The 19,646-nt window shown below is 40.8% G+C and overlaps 1 protein-coding gene across 1 annotated transcript in view; it reads left to right on the top strand.

Annotated features, from left to right (window-relative positions):
- Positions 1–516: 516 nt before the first annotated feature.
- The window catches only part of LOC109903858 (glutamate receptor ionotropic, kainate 3-like), a 122,735-nt gene continuing 103,605 nt past the window's right edge, over positions 517–19,646 (top strand). Inside the window, exon 1 of the mRNA XM_031791476.1 lies at positions 517–874. Within this exon, the coding sequence (XP_031647336.1) occupies positions 760–874 (115 nt within the window). The 5' untranslated portion in view covers positions 517–759. The remainder of the gene's footprint in view (positions 875–19,646) is intronic.

Raw genomic sequence — 19,646 nt, 5'->3', positions numbered from 1 at the left:
AGCATTCCATTTTAAAAAGCCATTCTGGTCGTCCACGGATTTTTTGTTATTGATTTTTCTAAAACTTGAAGCTCAATAGGCCATTTATTCATTGCGCTATGAGAAAAACAGACAGCAACGAATACTGGATCATGAAGAAGCTTTTCTTAAACATTTCGAATACTTTTTCTATATGAACAGTAATTACCATTTAGACAATTATCATCATGATAATAACTGCTATTTGGCTATATCAACATTTTTGACGCATTTAATATTTCAAATCAGCACTGATATTTTATATATTTGAAATATGTAATGAGCTTGCATGAATTCTGAAGAAACTTATTAAGAAACAGGTTTTCAAGGCTTCTTGTGGCTAACACCGGTCAGAGCATCGTTGGAGGCGACCAAAAGTACCGCAGGCGCAGTTCCCTTCCACATTTGTACGGGAATCCAGCCCGGTTGTTCTCCAGCCAGCAGACAAATAGCATCAACCGTAGGAGGGGAAGAGATACAGACTCGTTCAGGCTAATTGTAGCAGCCAGCATTCGCAGGTGTAACACTGATCCGCCTGTGTCTGGAACTGGGGTATAAATCTTGAAAAGCCGTCCAAAGTATTGAGAGTGAAAAAACTGGGAGAATGTTGCACCAAGTACAATGAGCGCCCATTTGTCGCAGACACACAAACCCACATATGACTCCGTCGAATTCAAATTTGATGAGCAACACTGAAGCGTCTTTGGAATCTTAAAAAGTGGATCCCACGACTTTACAATCATGCGAAACACTTGGTTGTCTGCCCGGAGTTCGATTTTGGAATACTGGACATCGGCCATTCTATGTCTCTTTTGGATTCAGTACTCTTGTGGGATGCCTCATGTCATTCGAATAGGTAAGCTTTATTAAGTGTCTATTTACGTGTAATATGGACCGGCTATAGGTAAATAATCAGTATCGTTCTTAGAGTGGAAATCATATCTATTTAGGAAAGTGAGGGTGTCTATCTGTGCTTGTGCAGCATCTGTGGTTTTTGGAGTAACGGTCTTGCCCGTCATCTATAAAATATACATGTTTACGCTCTTTTCAAGGGTATGCTATCAGATGACTGTGTGCATGTAAAACAATATTACAGAGACTATAGCCGACAGTACTTTATACGACAGTGATACATTGGATTAAATTCTGTGCAACTATTGTGACTTCATGTCAGGAGGCTTCGATGCAACCACATTGTAGCCGATAGGAGTAAAAATGACCCCTACCCATGCTTGTTTGTTTTTCAATGCCATTATTATCTTATAGTCTATTATATGTTCCCTATGTGGTTATCATGTGGCAATTGATATTGTTGATGCGTTATAAATACATCCTACATCAATACATATGATTAGTCTTCATCTCACGTCAGTTATTCATTTTGGAGAAGGTTGACATGCTTAAAAATGCTTGAAAAAGTAGAAAATGTTTGCATAGAAATACAATATAAGTATGCACAACCCAAAACATATTATTTGTACTTAAGAGGGCAAATAGGGAACAACAACATATATTAAGGTGCCCCGCGTGCTGAGATGGCACAGGTGTCGCCTGCCTTGGACAGCCGCATGACGCGTACTGTAGGCCTATGGAATGAAGGAAGTTTGTAAGCAACTCCTGCGTAGATCTCTAGAGCCTTTATTCACTATCTTTCCCCTTTACTTTACGGTTAATGTGATGACACAAGTGAGGGCGTGATGCTGCCCCTGTCTTTTGGAATCACTCCAAGTTAAACACAATGTGAGAATTCTCATTCTGAGTGCGGAGATGTGATGAAACGTTTTGTGCGGCGAGGAGAGAGGGACAGAATGAAGATCAATATGTTTTTGTCCCAAGGCAAGTCGGTTTTGACAAGTGGCTCGGTGCCACGCAGGACAATTACTCAAAATGGCATTAGCCGAAATTAACGTAGCTTTACAAGGCTCAATGTAAACGATGGAGAGCAATATGATAGGGCCTAGGACAAATGTGTGTATTTTGTCTTAACAGGTAACCTAACAAGTCATTATGTAAAATAGTGAACAAACATATAAGAATATAAAATATAGTTTTAATTTTTACAAATTGTGGGGTATAATCTATTTATCCCAAATCCAATCCATTTGTTTTTAAAGAACAGGCAGGCATATGTCTTACAGTAAAATATATGTTATTACATAGTTATTAGGCTACATCAGTCTAGTTTTTAACCACTAAGACAGCCATATAGGCCATACAGTCCCCATTCTAAATAATCAAATATTTTTGAAAAATACATGTTGACTTCTGGTAGTTGAAATGAGTTACCTATATGTATTTTTTCCTATACAAATCATTAGAAAAATATTGAGAGCAAACAAAACTATGATGCCTCACTAGAAAACTATGCATTGTATTGAGTATTACAGATGTGGTTGGTCAAGTCTTGATGATTGACTGCAGCATTGTGAACAGCTATGACATTGTTGTGGAGAGTTGTGATTTCTTAGATGCTGTGTAGAGTCTGCTTTGTTTTAGTGATGCAAATTGAAGAATTTTGTCAAAATAACATTTTTTTCTTAGTAGCGCAGCACATACAATGGAGTCTGAAAATAGCCTGTGACAGGTCTTGTTTTTGAAATGCCACAGAGCGGAGGCAAATTTACCTTGAAATGTGCTACAGCTGCACTATTGCCTTTAAAAACATATTTTTTATATTTTTTATTCTAGTCCAGGTGCAGTTCTTTCTGTATCCGTGAGTTAGTCTTTTGACAAAAGGCAGATGAGAAGGATGTGCCAGGAAAAGGGGCTGAATTTGAGTTGATGTCCACATGAACAAAAACATACAAATGCTTTAGAACAGAAAAATGAAATGCATGGAAATGTGTCTGCATGTACAGTCTGAATGTCTGTGAGAGTGTGTGCGGGTTGTGTCTACTGTGCTTCTTAGGCATATTTTATACGTTAATAATATAGTGACATCTATGTCAATAACACTGCGTCTCTGTGTAAATCTGAATTTCTAAGTTCAATTCTGAGTGCCTTTTTAATGGGTTTGTATATCTGTATGCATATAATCTACGGTATGTTTGTCTGTGGCAGGACTGCCCAACCCTCTTCCTGGAGATGTACCGTCCTGTGGGTTTCCAGTCCAACCCTTATTTAACACACCTGATTCTACTAATTAGCTGCTCAACAAGGCCTTAACTAGCTGACTCAGAACTGTTAAATTAGGGTTGGACTGAAAACCTACAGGACAGTAGATCTCCAGGAAGAGGGTTGGGCAGCCCTGGTCTATGGGCATCATCGCATGCATCATGTATGGTATGTGTTATCCTAGGCCTAGACTACACGTGCATGCGGGGTGTCAATTGGCAGTCGCCATACCCTAGCTCCACATCAACAATTTAAAATAGGCTACTAACATCATTCCAACCCTGATTAAAAGCCAAATGCAGTTTAGTGATATGAGTGGGTTGACTTTAGGACCATGTGGTAGCCTGGCTGGCTGGAGTTATGGAGAGCGCATCAATGAAGCTGCAGGGAGAACAGTGTGTAAAGATAGCTGCAGTAGATGGCTTTGGCTAGGTAACTGCTGTTTGACTTGACATGAAACTCAACTAGAGTTTTAATCCCGGTGCGTACCAGCGAATTCTTGCATAACGTGTTTGTAGAGTGTTAATAATAAGGATCGGCCCCATTTTTTTCAATTTTCACCTAAAATGACATACCCAAATCTAACTGCCTGTAGTTCAGGACCTGAAGCAAGGATATGCATTTTCTTGATACCATTTGAAATTAAACACTTTTGTTTGTGGAAATGTGAAAATAATGTAGGAGAATAGAACACATTAGATATGGTAAAAGATAATACAAAGAAAATCATCTTTGATTTTGCAAGAGAAAGGCCATAATGTATTATTATGTCTATGTCCTGGGAAATGTTCTTGTTACTTGCAACCTCATGCTAATCACATTAGCCTATGTTAGCTCAACCGTCCCGCGGGGGACCCACCGATCCTGTAGAGGTCCCCTATTGGCTGAGGTGAGTGAAACTACAGCAACAAGGTGATAATGTCTGGAGTCAATTTAGCTTGCAATACCCTCACTTTAGCTGAAATGACCACGCTGTGTGCATGTACATTATGTGTGACGTTAAGAGAGTGTATCCGTGAGTACGTGTGTGAGTGTGTGTTGTGCTTGTGTATGAGTATACTATTCACGCACTCACACTCTGGGTTAAAGCCATTTATCAACAGACCACCAGAGGGCCCTGTTGTAGTTCATGGTCGCCGGCCAACGTTGAACAATACGTTACAATGCCAATCAAGCAAGCAACATTCACTGGAAGTGGGTGGTGGTGGCGGGACAGTTGCGTGGGGTGTTCTGTCTGTGCAGTGTCTGCTCTTCGTTAGGTAGCCTAAGCAGTTCTCTCCAAGTACACCATCTGTGTAATGGTGGGCATCCAAGGTGGAGTTGTTTCCATTGATTTGAGTGCTTTTACAGTGCATAGCTCCATACTGAGGGCCAGATGGTCAATCGCACTCCTTCTGCAGGCCTGTAAACGTCTGAGGGAAGAAAAGCCTCTTTCTACTGTATCTAGGCCGTATTCCTCCTAACCTTCAGTGTTCTCCTTCTTCTCTTATTTTTCTTGTCTTTGCTAAACACTCATACCGTCATAACTATGGTATATAGATAATGTTTTGGATAGAGTGATTTTAGTATATTTTTGCGAGGCTACCCTGGTTGACAATGAGGTCTGGTTTTAGCTTATAGTCAATGAAGCTCAGACGCTGATTGTGTCTACCGGTGCTCATGAATAAATGTATTCTCTCAGTCATACGTGGAAACAAGGACCATGTTAAACAGTGCAGCACTGTATAAAAGTCACGAATTCAGGCATTTGTTTGTGCTTTGTCAGAGACTAGACCAAAAGCATGCCATTGAGAAAATTCAAAACAAATCGAGACATGATCTCTTTCAAGGACAGTCTCGCAAAAAAGAAGCATTCTTGCATTCTAGGTCGAATTCTCGTGAGAGATTCTCAGAGATCAATTGGTAAACTCTGATTTACCACCCCAAAATATCCCTGCACAACGTCTATTTGTGCCTCTACCAGATGGAAACTACAAGCGTAGACCCCAATCAAAGGTGTTATCACTTGCTCCACTAAGGTAGGTATTTATCTTTTAATAACTTCTCCTTGTGGTAAAAAATGATGTGGGTAAAACAAAGCGCAAATTAAAAGTGCGACTCTCGGAGCATCGTAGCACCATTGGATGCAAAAACTCGACTTACCCAGTTGCGGCCCACTTTTTGGAGCGAACCATTCAATTTCGTCCCTACATTATATCGGCATCGGACATGTAACCCTCCCTAGGAGAGGGGGTGACCTCGATAATTTATTAAATGAGAGGATGCCTGGATCTCTAATTTAAAGACTCTTGCTTCTTTCGGTCTCAACATAGACTTTGATCTGAAGCCATTCTTGTGATTTTGCATTTCATTGTATCTATGATTGAATTTTATTTATTTATCCTTTATTTTACCAGGTACATTGACTGAGAACACATTCTCATTTGCAGCAACAACCTGGGGAATAGTTACAGGGGAGAGGAGGGGGATTAATGAGCCATTTGTAAACTGGGGATTATTTACACCCCTACTCTTATGATAAGAGCCATGGGATGACCTCAGAGAGTCAGGACACCCGTTTAATGTCCCATCCTACACAGGGCAGTGTCCCCAATCACACCTGGGGAATTGGGATATTTTTTTAGACCAGAGGAGTCAAGAGTGCCTCCAACTGGCCCTTCAACACCACTTCCAGCAGCATCTGGTCTCCCATCCAGGAACTGACCAGGACCAAACCTGCTTAGCTTCAGAAGCAAGCCAGCAGTGGTATGCAGGGTGGTATGCTGCTGGCAATATGCCAGTATGCTAATCATTAGTGTTTTTGGTATGTTCTGTTTATATCTGAGAATTAACCAATGATATCAGGCCACACCCGGCCATGATTACAGACACCCGTGTGTGTCCTTTGACTCTATATAAACGAGTGACCCGCAGTGTTTGTCATTATACCCTGATGAAGACAGCTTGTCTGTCGAAACGTTGGTTAATAGGTTATTCAATTATTGCATCTGAGCTCTTTAGAGTTCGCGGCTCTCCTTTAATTTCTCTAGCCAGTACCTTGCCTAAACAGGTGTGTGTTTCTTTCACCTCCAGATTTCTCTATAGCATCCTGTCTGACTTAGGGTCTGAAGCTTTACATCCAAAGCTATAGTTGTTCATTTTGTGTGTCTTCTGTTTCAACCAGTAGCTTTGAATGTGGTGCTCATGAGCCAGAACGTGTCCCCATTTCTTGCATACTACGTCATCCATTTTGTTTGATGTTACGTCATGAAAATGTTTTAATGAATAATAATATACAGTATATATATATATAAATACTAGCAATTTGTATGATATGTGATGAGTCCAATTCATAGAACATGTTGTTGTGCTTAAGATCCTGCACTTCGTCTTTAAATTATGTCAACTTCAATGGATGCCAATGGTTATGTCACAAATTCAGCCAACCACTGAGCTTTGAGTATACTTCATTTGACATGAGGTAGGCTATAGCACCCATTTTATGACAGTTAGAGGGAAGTTACTGAAAGCTATGTGATGCAATGCAACTATATAAATACCTGAACAGCCGGTAACGGAAAATATTGATTTTTCAACAGCTTAGAACAATGATTATATATATAATGGATGGCTCACTGTCATGCCTCACGGTCATAGAGCAGCCAATGCTTATGCTGAGAAACAATGAAATTACAAACCAGCCCACACGCCATTTAATAGATACTTATAGTTATGCTTGTTTAATTTTTGTTGGAGGCAGAAGATTGATTAAACTAATTTGTAGTCTCTTGTCTCTTTTATTTCTTTTAATGCTGCTTTTCAGTGCCAGACAGGGATGTATTGAATATTCAATTACTTTATCTACCTAATACTTCATCATGGCCAGTTAATCAATCTTCCTCATGATATGACATCGCTTTCATTTCTTTTGCTCCCTTTTGCCCCTCCTCCTCAAACAGCCGGTGTCTGTGTTGTCATTTTGTCTCCCCAAATGTAATTTATGCTTTGGGGAAAACACTACCAAAATACATTTTCTGTGTGAAATAACAGTTGAGAAGTCTCAAGATGTATTTTCTGCTGTATGCATTGTGAGCGTTCCAAAGCCACACTTCTGTGAGGAGAATTAGAGCTGCGTTCGCTAGCTGCTGCTCGGTTGAAATTCTCCAAACACGATGAGTCACTTCAGAGGATGGTCTTTATCCCTCCCAACCAGAAAATGTTCTTCATGTGATTAGCCTCTCCAGAATGCAGGCGAGAAGGAGAGCGCTCTCCGTTCACACACACTCTCTCACATACACACACAGACAAACACACACTTGCCTAGATCCTCCTCACCGGGGTTCACGCAAACTTCTCATTTTAAATGACTCGCAAATATTTCAAGAGGCTGCAAAAAGGGCCGTGGTATAATACTTCGCTTCTATTTATACAAAAGTTGAACTCAAGGCCGTGTGCAAAAGAATTCACCTGCAAAGTTCCGACAACAGAAAGAAGAGAGAGAGAGAGAAATAGTTGTGCTGGATAAAGAAAGGCAACAGCGAGTGGTGAACACATCAACAGTTGTGTGAAGTTAAGATGGCCGTCAATTGCCAGAGTTGAATACAAATGTTTAATTTTCATGTAAATCTGTCCCTAGACAGAAGAGGAGGCAAGCGGGGAGAATCCTCTTGGCAGAGAGCTAGGCTAGCAGCCTGGGAGTTGTTGTGGTGCATGCAAAAAAAGACTGGGAGAGGTCACAGTACAATTGTATCCAGCGAGAGTGGGCTCCTTTGATGTGTGTGATGCAGGGATCTCTGTTAGTGACGCAGAGACAGAGGAGGAGATTGAAAGGGAAGAAGGATACAACAGTTATTCAACCTGTACAAACACACTTCACTCGCCCACTCGTACACACAGGCACAATATACACAACGTCTTCACTTAATAACTCATGCCAGCAGGCTACTCTCTCTCTCTCTCTCTCTCTTTCTCACTCTCTCAACTACTACATCCATAGTGACACTTCAACTAACATACATAAACGCACGCTCACAAAAACTCCATCCACAAACACACTCCAGAACATATGCTTGGTCTCACAGGGGCTCTTGTACACAATCCAATTCCATTCGCTGTCAGCACACTTGCGGGCCGTCATTAGCTTCAATATAGCTGATGAGAAACGGCAGATGTTCATTTTGTTCAGGAGAGGGCCCTGTCTCAGAATGTGTTGTTTCCAGTTCTCCGCTGTCAGCAGGACACACTGTTTCTGCTCCATAGGAGACAAAATGTTACCCTACAAACAAGCAAACACTCCAGGCAATATACTGAAATATGGGGCTTATTGTTAGGAATTTTTATATTAATGTGTTATGAATCCAGACATATGTCACCGTAAGTGACATATAACTACAATAGTTAAATGTCACTATTTTGACATAATCTAATGAGATTCTAATGAAAGACAATAATGGGAAAGGTTTAATATAATGCATTATGAAAAGGTTGACGAGGTCAACAAGAGGTCATACAGAGACACAACGTGTCAACACCAAGATGATTATATGCTATACTTAGCAACAAACATTGTCTCAAGAAAGTGTACACCTGCCGTGTACATTAGTAGAGCTGTTGTATTATGCATGCTAGGTAATGATTATTAAATCAAAAATCCATTGAGGATTAATGTAACGGATATCCCTAACAGTAAGGTAACCCTATGACACAGTAGGGCCTTTTAGCTACACAGCTAGCCTAGCTGTGTTCCCACACCAGATGGTGTTTTCATATCATACTACAAAGTGTGCGCTCCACAGTGAAAGATCTGCGGCAAGCATATGCTTCTGATAACTATTTCAGTAAATAATACTGAGCAACCCTCACATCAATGCGTCCGTCTAGTTCTGAAGAAATTTGCCAAAAACTTGAGTTTGGGCAGGAGTTTTATTGAGTAGAGTTTCAGTATTTACTGTTGATGTTTTTCTAGATTAGATTAGATTAGATTTCTAGATTTTCTAGATTCTTCTGTATTCGGTATGAAGAATTGAGGTAATGTATTGAATTGAACATAACCAAAAACTGCTTGCACGCATGTGGAAGTCAGGCAAATGGCCACGTGATAAAGTCAGTTAACCATCTCCCTGTCTCTCCCCAGCAGCCTTCTGGGACTAAATGTCATTATAGCAGCCGGATGTGTGCTTTCCTGGATTTGACAGTGTTTAAAAATTCATGGCTTGTCAATGTATTATTTTTTTTTGGGTTGTAAATGTTGCTGTACCGAGGCAATGAATCAAATTTTCTGCTTTAGCCATTCGTCTTTATTACGTGCCCTTGTCCTTTCAGTTTGACTCCCTCTCTCAGCCTCCTCTGGGTTCTGCTGGAAAAGTCAAATCAAATTAAAACAGACAGGAAACCTTGATCACCAGCCATTTTATTTTGTGGGTCATGGAGCTCTATAGCATGGTTAATTGGAACTGATCTTGTTGGTGGAACATTTGGCAGGTATTTGTTACATTTCAGCGCGGGGAGCAATTTCTCTTTGGATTTGTAAATGTGCACCCATGAATGCGCCCAAGCACAACATGCACACACCAAGATGTGTTCACAGAGGGGTGACAGGTAGAGTGTTTGGCCAGTAACCGAAATGTTGCTGATCTGAATCCCCAAGCTGGCAAGGTGGAAAGATCTGCCATACTGCCCTTGAGCAAGACACTTAACCCACATCAACATCGATTAAGGCAGCCCCCCCCCCCCCCCCCCGCAACCTCTCTGATTCAGGGGGTTGAGTTAAATGCGAAAGTCACATTTCAGGTGAATGCATTCAGTTGTGTAACTGACTAGGTGTCCCCCTTCCATTCCCATCCTACACACACAGCTATGGTCTCCCATTATTTCTCACTCCACGCTGCAGTGAGTGAGTGAGAGAGTGAGAGGTGTGTGACGCAGCTTGGGAGACTCTTATTTAGTTTGTTAATTAGCTTGAACCTTTTGATCCAAGCAGGATAAAAACAGTACCTTTTATTTCATCGCCTTTCAAATAGACATTCAACGGAGCAGTTTCCCCTGCCTTCTCTATAAAAATACTGCCTTATCTGTCCACGGACTGTGTATACTTGTGTAACTATGCAGCTCTAAGACACCCCTTGTTACACAGACATTACAACAGCGAGACCTTTTCTTCTCCTCTTTATAGTAATCAGGATTTGACACCGAAAGTATCTGTGGCCTGCACAGGTTTAAATCCTATTTAGCTTGGACTTAGTGCAATGTACAGGGCCTGGTATGATTTCATTCTGCCCTTTTAATCAGGCACCTTATTGTGATGGGTGTGCTGCAAATGTCAGGTCTAGTCGTGTGATTCCTTCCCTACATTGTGTGTGAGGTTTAATGGCTGGAGGAGGGGGGGGGGGGGGTATAATGTGTGTGTAGTGTAGTGTAAATGTGTGTATATGTGACTTGTTTCAGGAAACTAGGCGTGTGTCGCTACTTCACAAAGTCATTTGAACGTAAACTTTTTTAATCAAATGCCTTCTGGAACACGTGAACATTCATGTGCCTTAATAACAAATTTGTATGCCATCTGTAAATACAAATAACATTGTTAAATAACAGGCCTAGTTGGTTTAGCATAGGAAAAAGTCAGGAACCTTCCCGCCAGCCATGATTGGCTGAGATAATGGTTGGTCTGGACATGCCGAGAAATGAGTTGTAGCACGCTTCTGTCTATAACATGATCTGGTTAATAAAGTATGTGTAGGTAATCCCTTCTAAAGCAGCTTTTTTTTAAAGATATCATGTAATAGATCTGCAAAAGTGTTGCTCTCCACTTTCTGGAAATAGAGCATGATAGCTAAGGAGGTGGATAAAATTCTGGCATTTGATTGCAAATATGCAGAGGGAGTCGAAAAGAGAACACACAAAAGTCTGTGTCACGGCCGTTAAAAGAAGAGGACCAAGGTGCAGCGTGGTGAACATACATTTTCTCTTTATTTGGAAAAACACACCGAACACAACAATAAACACTACAAAAACAAACCGTGAAGCTAAAGGCTATGTGCCCTAAACAAAGTCAACTTCCCACAAAGACAGGTGGAAAAAAGGGCTACCTAAGTATGGTTCTCAATCAGAGACAACGATAGACAGCTGTCCCTGATTGAGAACCCTACCCGGCCAAAACATAGAGTATAGAATACCCATCCCAACTCACACCCTGACCAAACCAAAATAGATACATAAACAGGATCTAGACATAAACAGGTCAGGGTGTGGCAGTATCCCCCCGCAAAGGTGCGGACTCCGGACGCAAAACCTAAACCTATAGGGGAGGGTCTGGGTGGGCATCTATCCGCGGTGGCGGCTCAGGGGCGGGACACCTCTCAGGGGCGGCACACCGAACACAACAATAAACACTACAAAAACAAACCGTGAAGCTAAAGGCTATGTGCCCTAAACAAAGTAAACTTCCCACAAAGACAGGTGGAAAAAAGGGCTACCTAAGTATGGTTCTCAACCAGAGACAACGAAAGATGGCTGTCCCTGATTGAGATCACTACCCAGCCAAAACATAGAAATTGAAAAAAATAGAGTATAGAATACCCACCCCAACTCACACCCTGACCAAACCGAAATAGATACATAAACAGGATCTAGACATAAACAGGTCAGGGTGTGGCAGTATCCCCCCGCAAAGGTGCGGACTCCGGACGCAAAACCTAAACCTATAGGGGAGGGTCTGGGTGGGCATCTATCCGCGGTGGCGGCTCAGGGGCGGGACACCTCTCAGGGGCGGCACACCGAACACAACAATAAACACTACAAAAACAAACCGTGAAGCTAAAGGCTATGTGCCCTAAACAAAGTAAACTTCCCACAAAGACAGGTGGAAAAAAGGGCTACCTAAGTATGGTTCTCAACCAGAGACAACGAAAGATGGCTGTCCCTGATTGAGATCACTACCCAGCCAAAACATAGAAATTGAAAAAAATAGAGTATAGAATACCCACCCCAACTCACACCCTGACCAAACCAAAATAGAGACATAAACAGGATCTCTAAGGTCAGGGTGTGACAGTCTGTTGTATAATACAGCTGTTTCCGGATTACGTCTTCAAACTAAGGGCAACCATGGCCTCTGTGACAGAGAGGGAGGAGAAGCGTCCATCCATGCGGATATGAGATATTACACGTTTTTAATTTAGTCAAAGTCGTTTTCATTTCAAGTTCAAGCGTACTCTTAGCTATCTAGCTAATGTTAGCTGGCTGGCTCGCTAGCTAACGTTACGTGTATGATCTGTTTAGTAATATTATTCGCATCTCAGAGCCATTTGCATTGCTAGTTATAGCCTAATGTTAGCTAGCTAGCTAACATTGAACCTGTTTGGTTAGCTACCTACAGATTCATCCAGGGTAGTAACATTATGAGTTGGGATTAGGATTCATTGTTTAGCATGTCAAAACAAAATACTTCTCTATGCAAGCACCCAATTCAATAGAATGTTCATGATGTCACTGCAACAACTGTCGATAGATGTAGCTGATAAATTCGCTCTGGCTATCTACTCCGATTTCAGAGAAATCTCATGTGAGTGTAGAATAACTGATGAATTTACAAACATTCGTTGAATATGGCCGGTGTCAGTAAACATTGGCAAAAAAGCTTAATTCAATTGTTGTCAGTAGCATAGTTAGTCACCAACACTCTGGACTCTCTCTCTCTACCGCACCTGCTGTCTCTAACTCTGAATGATCGGCTATGAAAAGCCAACTGACATTTACTCCTGAGGTGTTGACCTGTTGCACCCTCTACAACCACTGTGATTATTATTATCTGACCCTGCTGGTCATCTATGAACGTTTGAACATCTTGGCCATGTTCTGTTTTAATCTCCACCCGGCACAGCCAGAAGAGGACTGGCCACACCTCAGAGCCTGGTTCCTCTCTAGGTTTCTTCCTAGGTTCTGGCCTTTCTAGGGAGTTTTTCCTAGCCACCGTGCTTCTACATTTGCATTGCTTGCTGTTTGGGGTTTTAGGCTGGGTTTCCTTATAGCAGTTTGTGACATCGACTGATGTAAAAAGGGCTTCATACATACATTTGATTGATAAAAACAGCCTAACCAGCTCTGCTAGAGCAAGTAAAATGGTCAGAGTGAGCAGTTCTCTCATTTGTGTCTGGAAGTAGCTAGCAAGCTAGCCAACATTAGACAGTTAGCTTGGGTGCTTGACTGCTGTTGTGAGGTCAGAACGCTTGGATCAACTATACTCATCGGCCAGAGTGTCCAGTGTGCGCTCTGAACACTCGAGAGCAAAACACTCTGAATTTATGAACAGACAATCTAACAATGCCCTGAGTTTACGAACGCCCAGAAAGCACTCTGAGCGCACTCTGGGACTCCAGATTGAGTTTACGAACACACCCATAGTATAAACCAACCTTTAGTCTTTGGTTGTTTTGTACATGGCCTCACATGTGAATACTTAAAGAGATGGGTGGGGCTAATGCTTAAGAGGGTGTGAACGATGCTGAATGGGTGTAGACAACAAAGAGCTCTCCAGGGCCATTTTCAAAAGTGAGGTTACAAATGTATCAATTTTCAAAGCAGAATTACTTTCCCATTGTTCCTCAACTGTAGTGTATGATATATCATTTCAAATGTTGTTACATATGTGCTAGCGTCTGTGTGTGCATGCTACCAATCAACAGTGGCGAGTGTGCTGGGAAGGACTCATCCTCCATTCCCCCCTCGGTGAGGGGGAGCAGATAAGACAAACCTCCCTGGGCCAAACCATTGCAAATGTATGGCTATCACTCTGGGGAAACAGAGATCCCTTTAAGACAATTCCGCCTCACACCTTTTTCCCCGGCGGCGACAGTCGGCAACTATATCAGGAGAGATACCTCTCGAGCTTCCGCGTTTACTGCACTCGCTCACTCCCTCAATCCCTCCATTGACTGATAGATTGGAGGTTGGAAGCCACTGTGAATTTAGTTAACACCGTGAAATCACCTGAAGATCTCTCTCTGGTCTCCCTGTGTGCTATATAAGACAACCTGGGCATCCTCCTCCGTCTATGGGAATGTTTAACCGTCTACCGTCCGACTGTCCCCGGGGTGCACTATGGTTAACCACAGAGTGTATGCTGTGAATCACTTAAGGGCTGCCCTTCTGCATGTGCCCAGACGAAGATAGATGGGACTCGAGATGGAGATTATCATTAACGCGGAGGGATGGGAGAGGAATTGAATGGGGGAGTGGAAGTTAGTGGGCGACTTGGGATTGTCAGTGCAGATCAGCTAAGCTGTTAGCGATGCTTGCATGAATCATAGCATTAGCAGAAGGGCATTCAATCCAATGTTCAGAACAGTACCCTTCCCTCAGGTTACCACTACAGATGTTCTTTGTGAAGTGAGCGAGAATCTTAGAAGGCCTGGGATGGCTGTCATAGTAACCGCAGCTTATGTTGCCAATTTGCGACGTGATTGGATGACGGCGGCCATTTAAAAAAAATCAAGAATGAAGTGTTTGATTGGTCTAATCAGCATGCTTATTCTCCAAAATCAATTCTCTATCAAAGAGAGATTTAATGAGGCGTTTTGCTGCTGTGCTTTCCTCAAATATTATTTTTTTCACTCTCAACTTTCGCCTCAGTATTTTTATACCGACTGATTCGTTCACTTATTAAACCGTTTCCAGTTACTCATAGTAGTGCTCAGTTTGGTTCTGCTGTGTTATAATTCTGTTCTAACTTGCCAGTCTTTTTTGGTTAACCACAGTCTTCTTTGTCATGACATGAGTTTTGACTCCACAATCAGTCTTTGATTAGTTGCATGAACCTTATTGTGCAGTAACACTGTCTATGAACCATCTGTGTATAATGCATTTTAGTGTTCATATCATGGCTCAGTCTATATACAGTACAAAGGTTATACATGCATTCGTAATGCTTATAGACATTGGTACTCAAATCTGTCACTGTTCATTTGATCACTAGTAGTGTGGTTTGCATATTGCTCGAAGATGTGATGAAAATGAGTACTGAATCGCTGGCTACAAGTCCAGCAGAACAGGAGTCAGTCAAGCAAAGAAAAGTCAATCTCACGAACAAAAACTGTTTAACTTCAACCTGATATTACACACAATATACAGAGAGTGATAAATCTGGTCTATATTCTGCATTAAACAAAGAGCAATTATGAAACTGGTTAATTAATGAGGTAAACTAAGTGCACGGCATCAAGGGTAAACTTGAGATTATAAAATGTGCATGAGCAACAATAGTCTTTAATCAGCGACTATTATTTGCTTAGGTGAAAAGAATCAGCTGAAGGATGTCACAACAATCGCATGCAAATGTAACGAGACATCTGCAATGCATTAATTACTCTGAAGTCGGAAGTAAACAATGTTTATCATATTTGTCCATGGTTTGTTTATGCTAATCATTTTAGATCAAATTAATCATTGTTCTATGTATTTTCTATACAGTATATATATGATTCAGCCTAGCAGAATATTCTATAACAGGACAGAGATGTTGTCATGTTGCCATGGCAATGTTCTCATTGTTTGTATTTCCTCTGTTCTTCGTGATATATATATTCCTTTCATCAACTTTTCATATAATCTTCAAGATTATAGTCTTCATATACAAAATGGAATCCTTTCATACACTCATCCCTTCGGCCATCCTGCTACCATCTAAAACATGACGTCAGCCAGGGATAGCAAATGTGCAGCTCTGTCCACAAGTGAGCACATTACACTGGCAATAGGGGAAATATGGAGAAATGTCAAAGGCACTGCTGAGTCATTCTGCTAAGGCCCAAGAACATTGAGGTGAGAGGTGCATCAGTGACCTCTACGATTGGAGATAAACACAGGAAATAGCAGCTTAGAAACCGCCCTCTACGACAATGCAATGTCTAGACGGTGAAATATATTACGGAAATGTAGGGGACCATTGTGGCTTAGAAACAGCAATACCCTGAATGTCTAAAGTGATCTATTCTAAATGTCAAACATTATGGTTGAGGAGAGGGTAAGGCTGCCTTTGGTGATAATACAGAAAACCCTCTGTTTTTTCATGGGATTGGTATTGTACACCCTTACATCCTGGATACATGAAAACATTTCCATATAATCCCAACATGGTGCCATTATATATGTCAAAATATTGAAAGGTAATATTAGTTATGTAACTTACTTTCACATTGCTTCTCTCACTCAACCAAATTATACATGTACCTACTATACATTGTATGGCATTTTGCAAAGTACAGTATCTCCCATGAAAACAAGAAGCCCTCAACATTACCAGTCTGCTTGTTGTACTGTAATATATGACCAACAGAGAAAGGCCACACTTAAAATGATTGGCATGCAGGTGGCGTCCAACAATGAATGCTTGTTTAATGCCCTGCACTTGCTCTCTCTGCACTGTCCACGTATGGATCTCCTGTCTGTCTCAAGGAGAAACTACTTTAAATGTGCACAGGCCCATTCCTGAAGTAGACATAGGCATTCTGTGGAGAGAAACCTGCAATGTAAGTCATGTTTGAATACATTTCAAATGAATCCTTACTTCTTCCCTTCATTGGGTTTGTTTACATCCACACAATAATACGATTATTGTGAATACTCAGATTAATATGATAGTTCTATTAAAACGTGTACATGCTTTGCAAGAAGAACAATTTCCTTAATAATCCTTTTTACATGGACACATCTGAAATCAGGCTAGCTGATGGGACTTTGATAAATTCAGAAAATTGGCAGTCCAAATAAACGTTCTACCATACCGACCATGTTATTTTTTTCCTGTGTTCGGACATATAAAGTTAGTACGTGAAAACTACAGGTAACTGCCAAAATAAAGAAAACACCAACAAAGTGTTTTAATAGAGCGTTGCACCACCACGAGCCAGACCAGCTTCAGTGCGCCTTGGCATAGATTCTACAAGTGTCTGGAACTCTATTGGAGGGATACGACACCATTCTTCCATGAGAAATTCCATAATTTGGTATTTTGTTAACTTGTTTGGGATAGGAGGCAGCATTTTCACTTTTGGATGAATAGCGTGCCCAGAGTGAACTGCCTCCTACTCAGTCCCAGAAGCTAATATATGTATATTATTATTAGTATTGGATAGAAAACACTCTGAAGTTTCTAAAACTGTTTGAATGATGTCTGTGAGTATAACAGAACTCATATGGCAGGCAAAAACCTGAGAAAAATCCAAACAGGAAGTGGGAAATCTGAGCGTTGTAGTTTTTGAACTCACCCCTATCGAATACACAGTGGGATATGGGTTATTTTGCACTCCCTAAGGCTTCCACTAGATGTCAACCGTCACGCGCTTTCACTTGGGAGGTAGCTCTCGTTCCATTGCTTTTCTACAGACAATGGAATTCTCCAGTTAGAACATTATTGAACTTTTATGATAAAAACATCCTTAGTTTGACAAGTTTCTTCGACCTGTAATATAACTTTTTGAAAGTTTCGTCCGAATGGACCAGATCTGTTTACCAAACGCCATAACAAAAGAAGCTATTGGACATTATCGAACAAAACAAGCATTTATAGTGGAACTGCGATTCCTGGGAGTGCATTCTGATGAAGATCATCAAAGGTAAGTGAATATTTATAATGCTATTTATGAATAATGTTGACTACCCAACATGGGGGATATTTCTCTGGCTGGTTTGGGCTCTGAGCGCCATTCTCAGATTATGCTTTTTCCGTAAAGTGTTTTTGAAATCTGATACAGCGGTGTGGCTCTCTGCAATATCACTGCATGTTTTGGAACTACTGAACGTAACACGCCAATGTAAAATAAGATTTTTGGATATAAATATGAACTTTACCAAACAAAACATACATGTATTGTGTAACATGAAGTCCTATGAGTATCATCTGATGAAGATCATCAAAGGTTAGTGATTCCTCTCTTTGGCTGTGTTTTTCTGTGAGTTGGTGGTGACCTAACATAATCGTTTGTGGAGCTTTCGCTGTAAAGCATTTTTTAAATCAGACACTGTGGCTGGACTAATCAGAATGATATCTTTAAAATGGTGCCTAATACTTGTATGATTAATTCGATTTATGAGATTTCTGTTGATTTGTATTTGGCGCCCTGCAATTTCATTGGCTGTTGGCGAGGGGTTCCGCTAGCGGAATGGGGTTACAGTCCTAGACAGGTTAAAACAAATACACAAATATATTTATAGGAACTTAAACGTTACCTTTTTTACATGGCACATATTGCACATTTACTTTCTTCTCCAACACTGTTTTTGCATTATTTAAACCAAATTTAACATGTTACATTATTTATTTGAGACTAAATTGATTTTTACTTATGTATTATATTAGGTAAAAATATTTAAATATTAAATAAAAAATAAAAAATATCAGTATTGTTGTAATTATTACAAAAATATATATAAAAACCGTCCGATTAATCGTTTTCAAACATTTTTGGTCCTCCAATAATCGGTATTGGCATTGAAAAATCATAATCGGTCGACCTCTACACTGTATCCCTCGTTTACTCAAGTGTTTCCATTAATTTGGCAGTTATCTGTATTTCTATGATGCGTACTTTGAGTTTTTCCGAACTCTCTTCACTCACGCAAAAGAGGGAGGCTTGCACTGCTGGTGTTGGACATGCAAAGATCAAATACACCACTGGATCTCCGATTATGGTGTTTACATGTCCCAATAATTCAAAAGATTGCTCAGAAATCCAGTTGTTTAAATCAGCGTATGCTTACTTCGATTATGACCAATTAAGATAAGCAGAGTAAGGTGTTTACATGACTAATGCCATACTCGGCCTACTGCCATCAAATTATTTGTGTGCATGTAAATGTACTCATTAAGTAATCACTGATCTGACCAGATTGGATAGGTAAAAGTAAGGGTTTCAAAATAAAGCTTCCACCAATCCACATTATGTCAAATTTGTTATTACTTCAAGGAAAGTAGGAAGGAAGGATGCATTTTTTAGGTAATTGAACATGGCAGTAATGATAAAGTTACTGGAAATATACATGGTAGGCCTGTACATTATACTCTATGTATAGAATTCATTGCTTGATCCAGTCTGAATCAAATAAGCATGATTCAAAAGACTATTCACAGTTGCTCATTGTTACTTGAATAGTTGGTTTTGCTCACACCAAAATCACTGATTAAACCACATGAGATCGTAAGGGTGATTGAAAAAAGCTTTATTCCTATTCGGGGCACTCTTGGAGGCAAGGGTACAATCAGCGGGTCTTTGTGAGCCTCTGTCTGCAGCCGTTAATGACGGCACGAGCTGAGCAGAGAGATCAGAGCATGCATGTTCTCCGTCAATAGACAGAGCAAGCACTCTGGAGATAACAGAGCCAGGACAGTGAATGTGTGGCTGTGAGTGACTGTGTGTATTTGCGAATGTGTCTGTGTGTGTGTGAGTTTGTGTGTGTTCCGAGTGGAGCCTATAGAGCGGGGAGCTGCTCTAGCCGCTGTCAAACGTTACAAGAAAGGACCAGAGAAGATATTACCTGCAATGATG

The sequence above is a fragment of the Oncorhynchus kisutch genome, linkage group LG2, assembly GCF_002021735.2.
Source record: "Oncorhynchus kisutch isolate 150728-3 linkage group LG2, Okis_V2, whole genome shotgun sequence".
Classification (NCBI taxonomy): domain Eukaryota; kingdom Metazoa; phylum Chordata; class Actinopteri; order Salmoniformes; family Salmonidae; genus Oncorhynchus; species Oncorhynchus kisutch.
The sequence above is the reverse complement of the archived record's forward strand: the minus strand, read 5'-3'. Positions and strand labels throughout refer to the sequence as shown.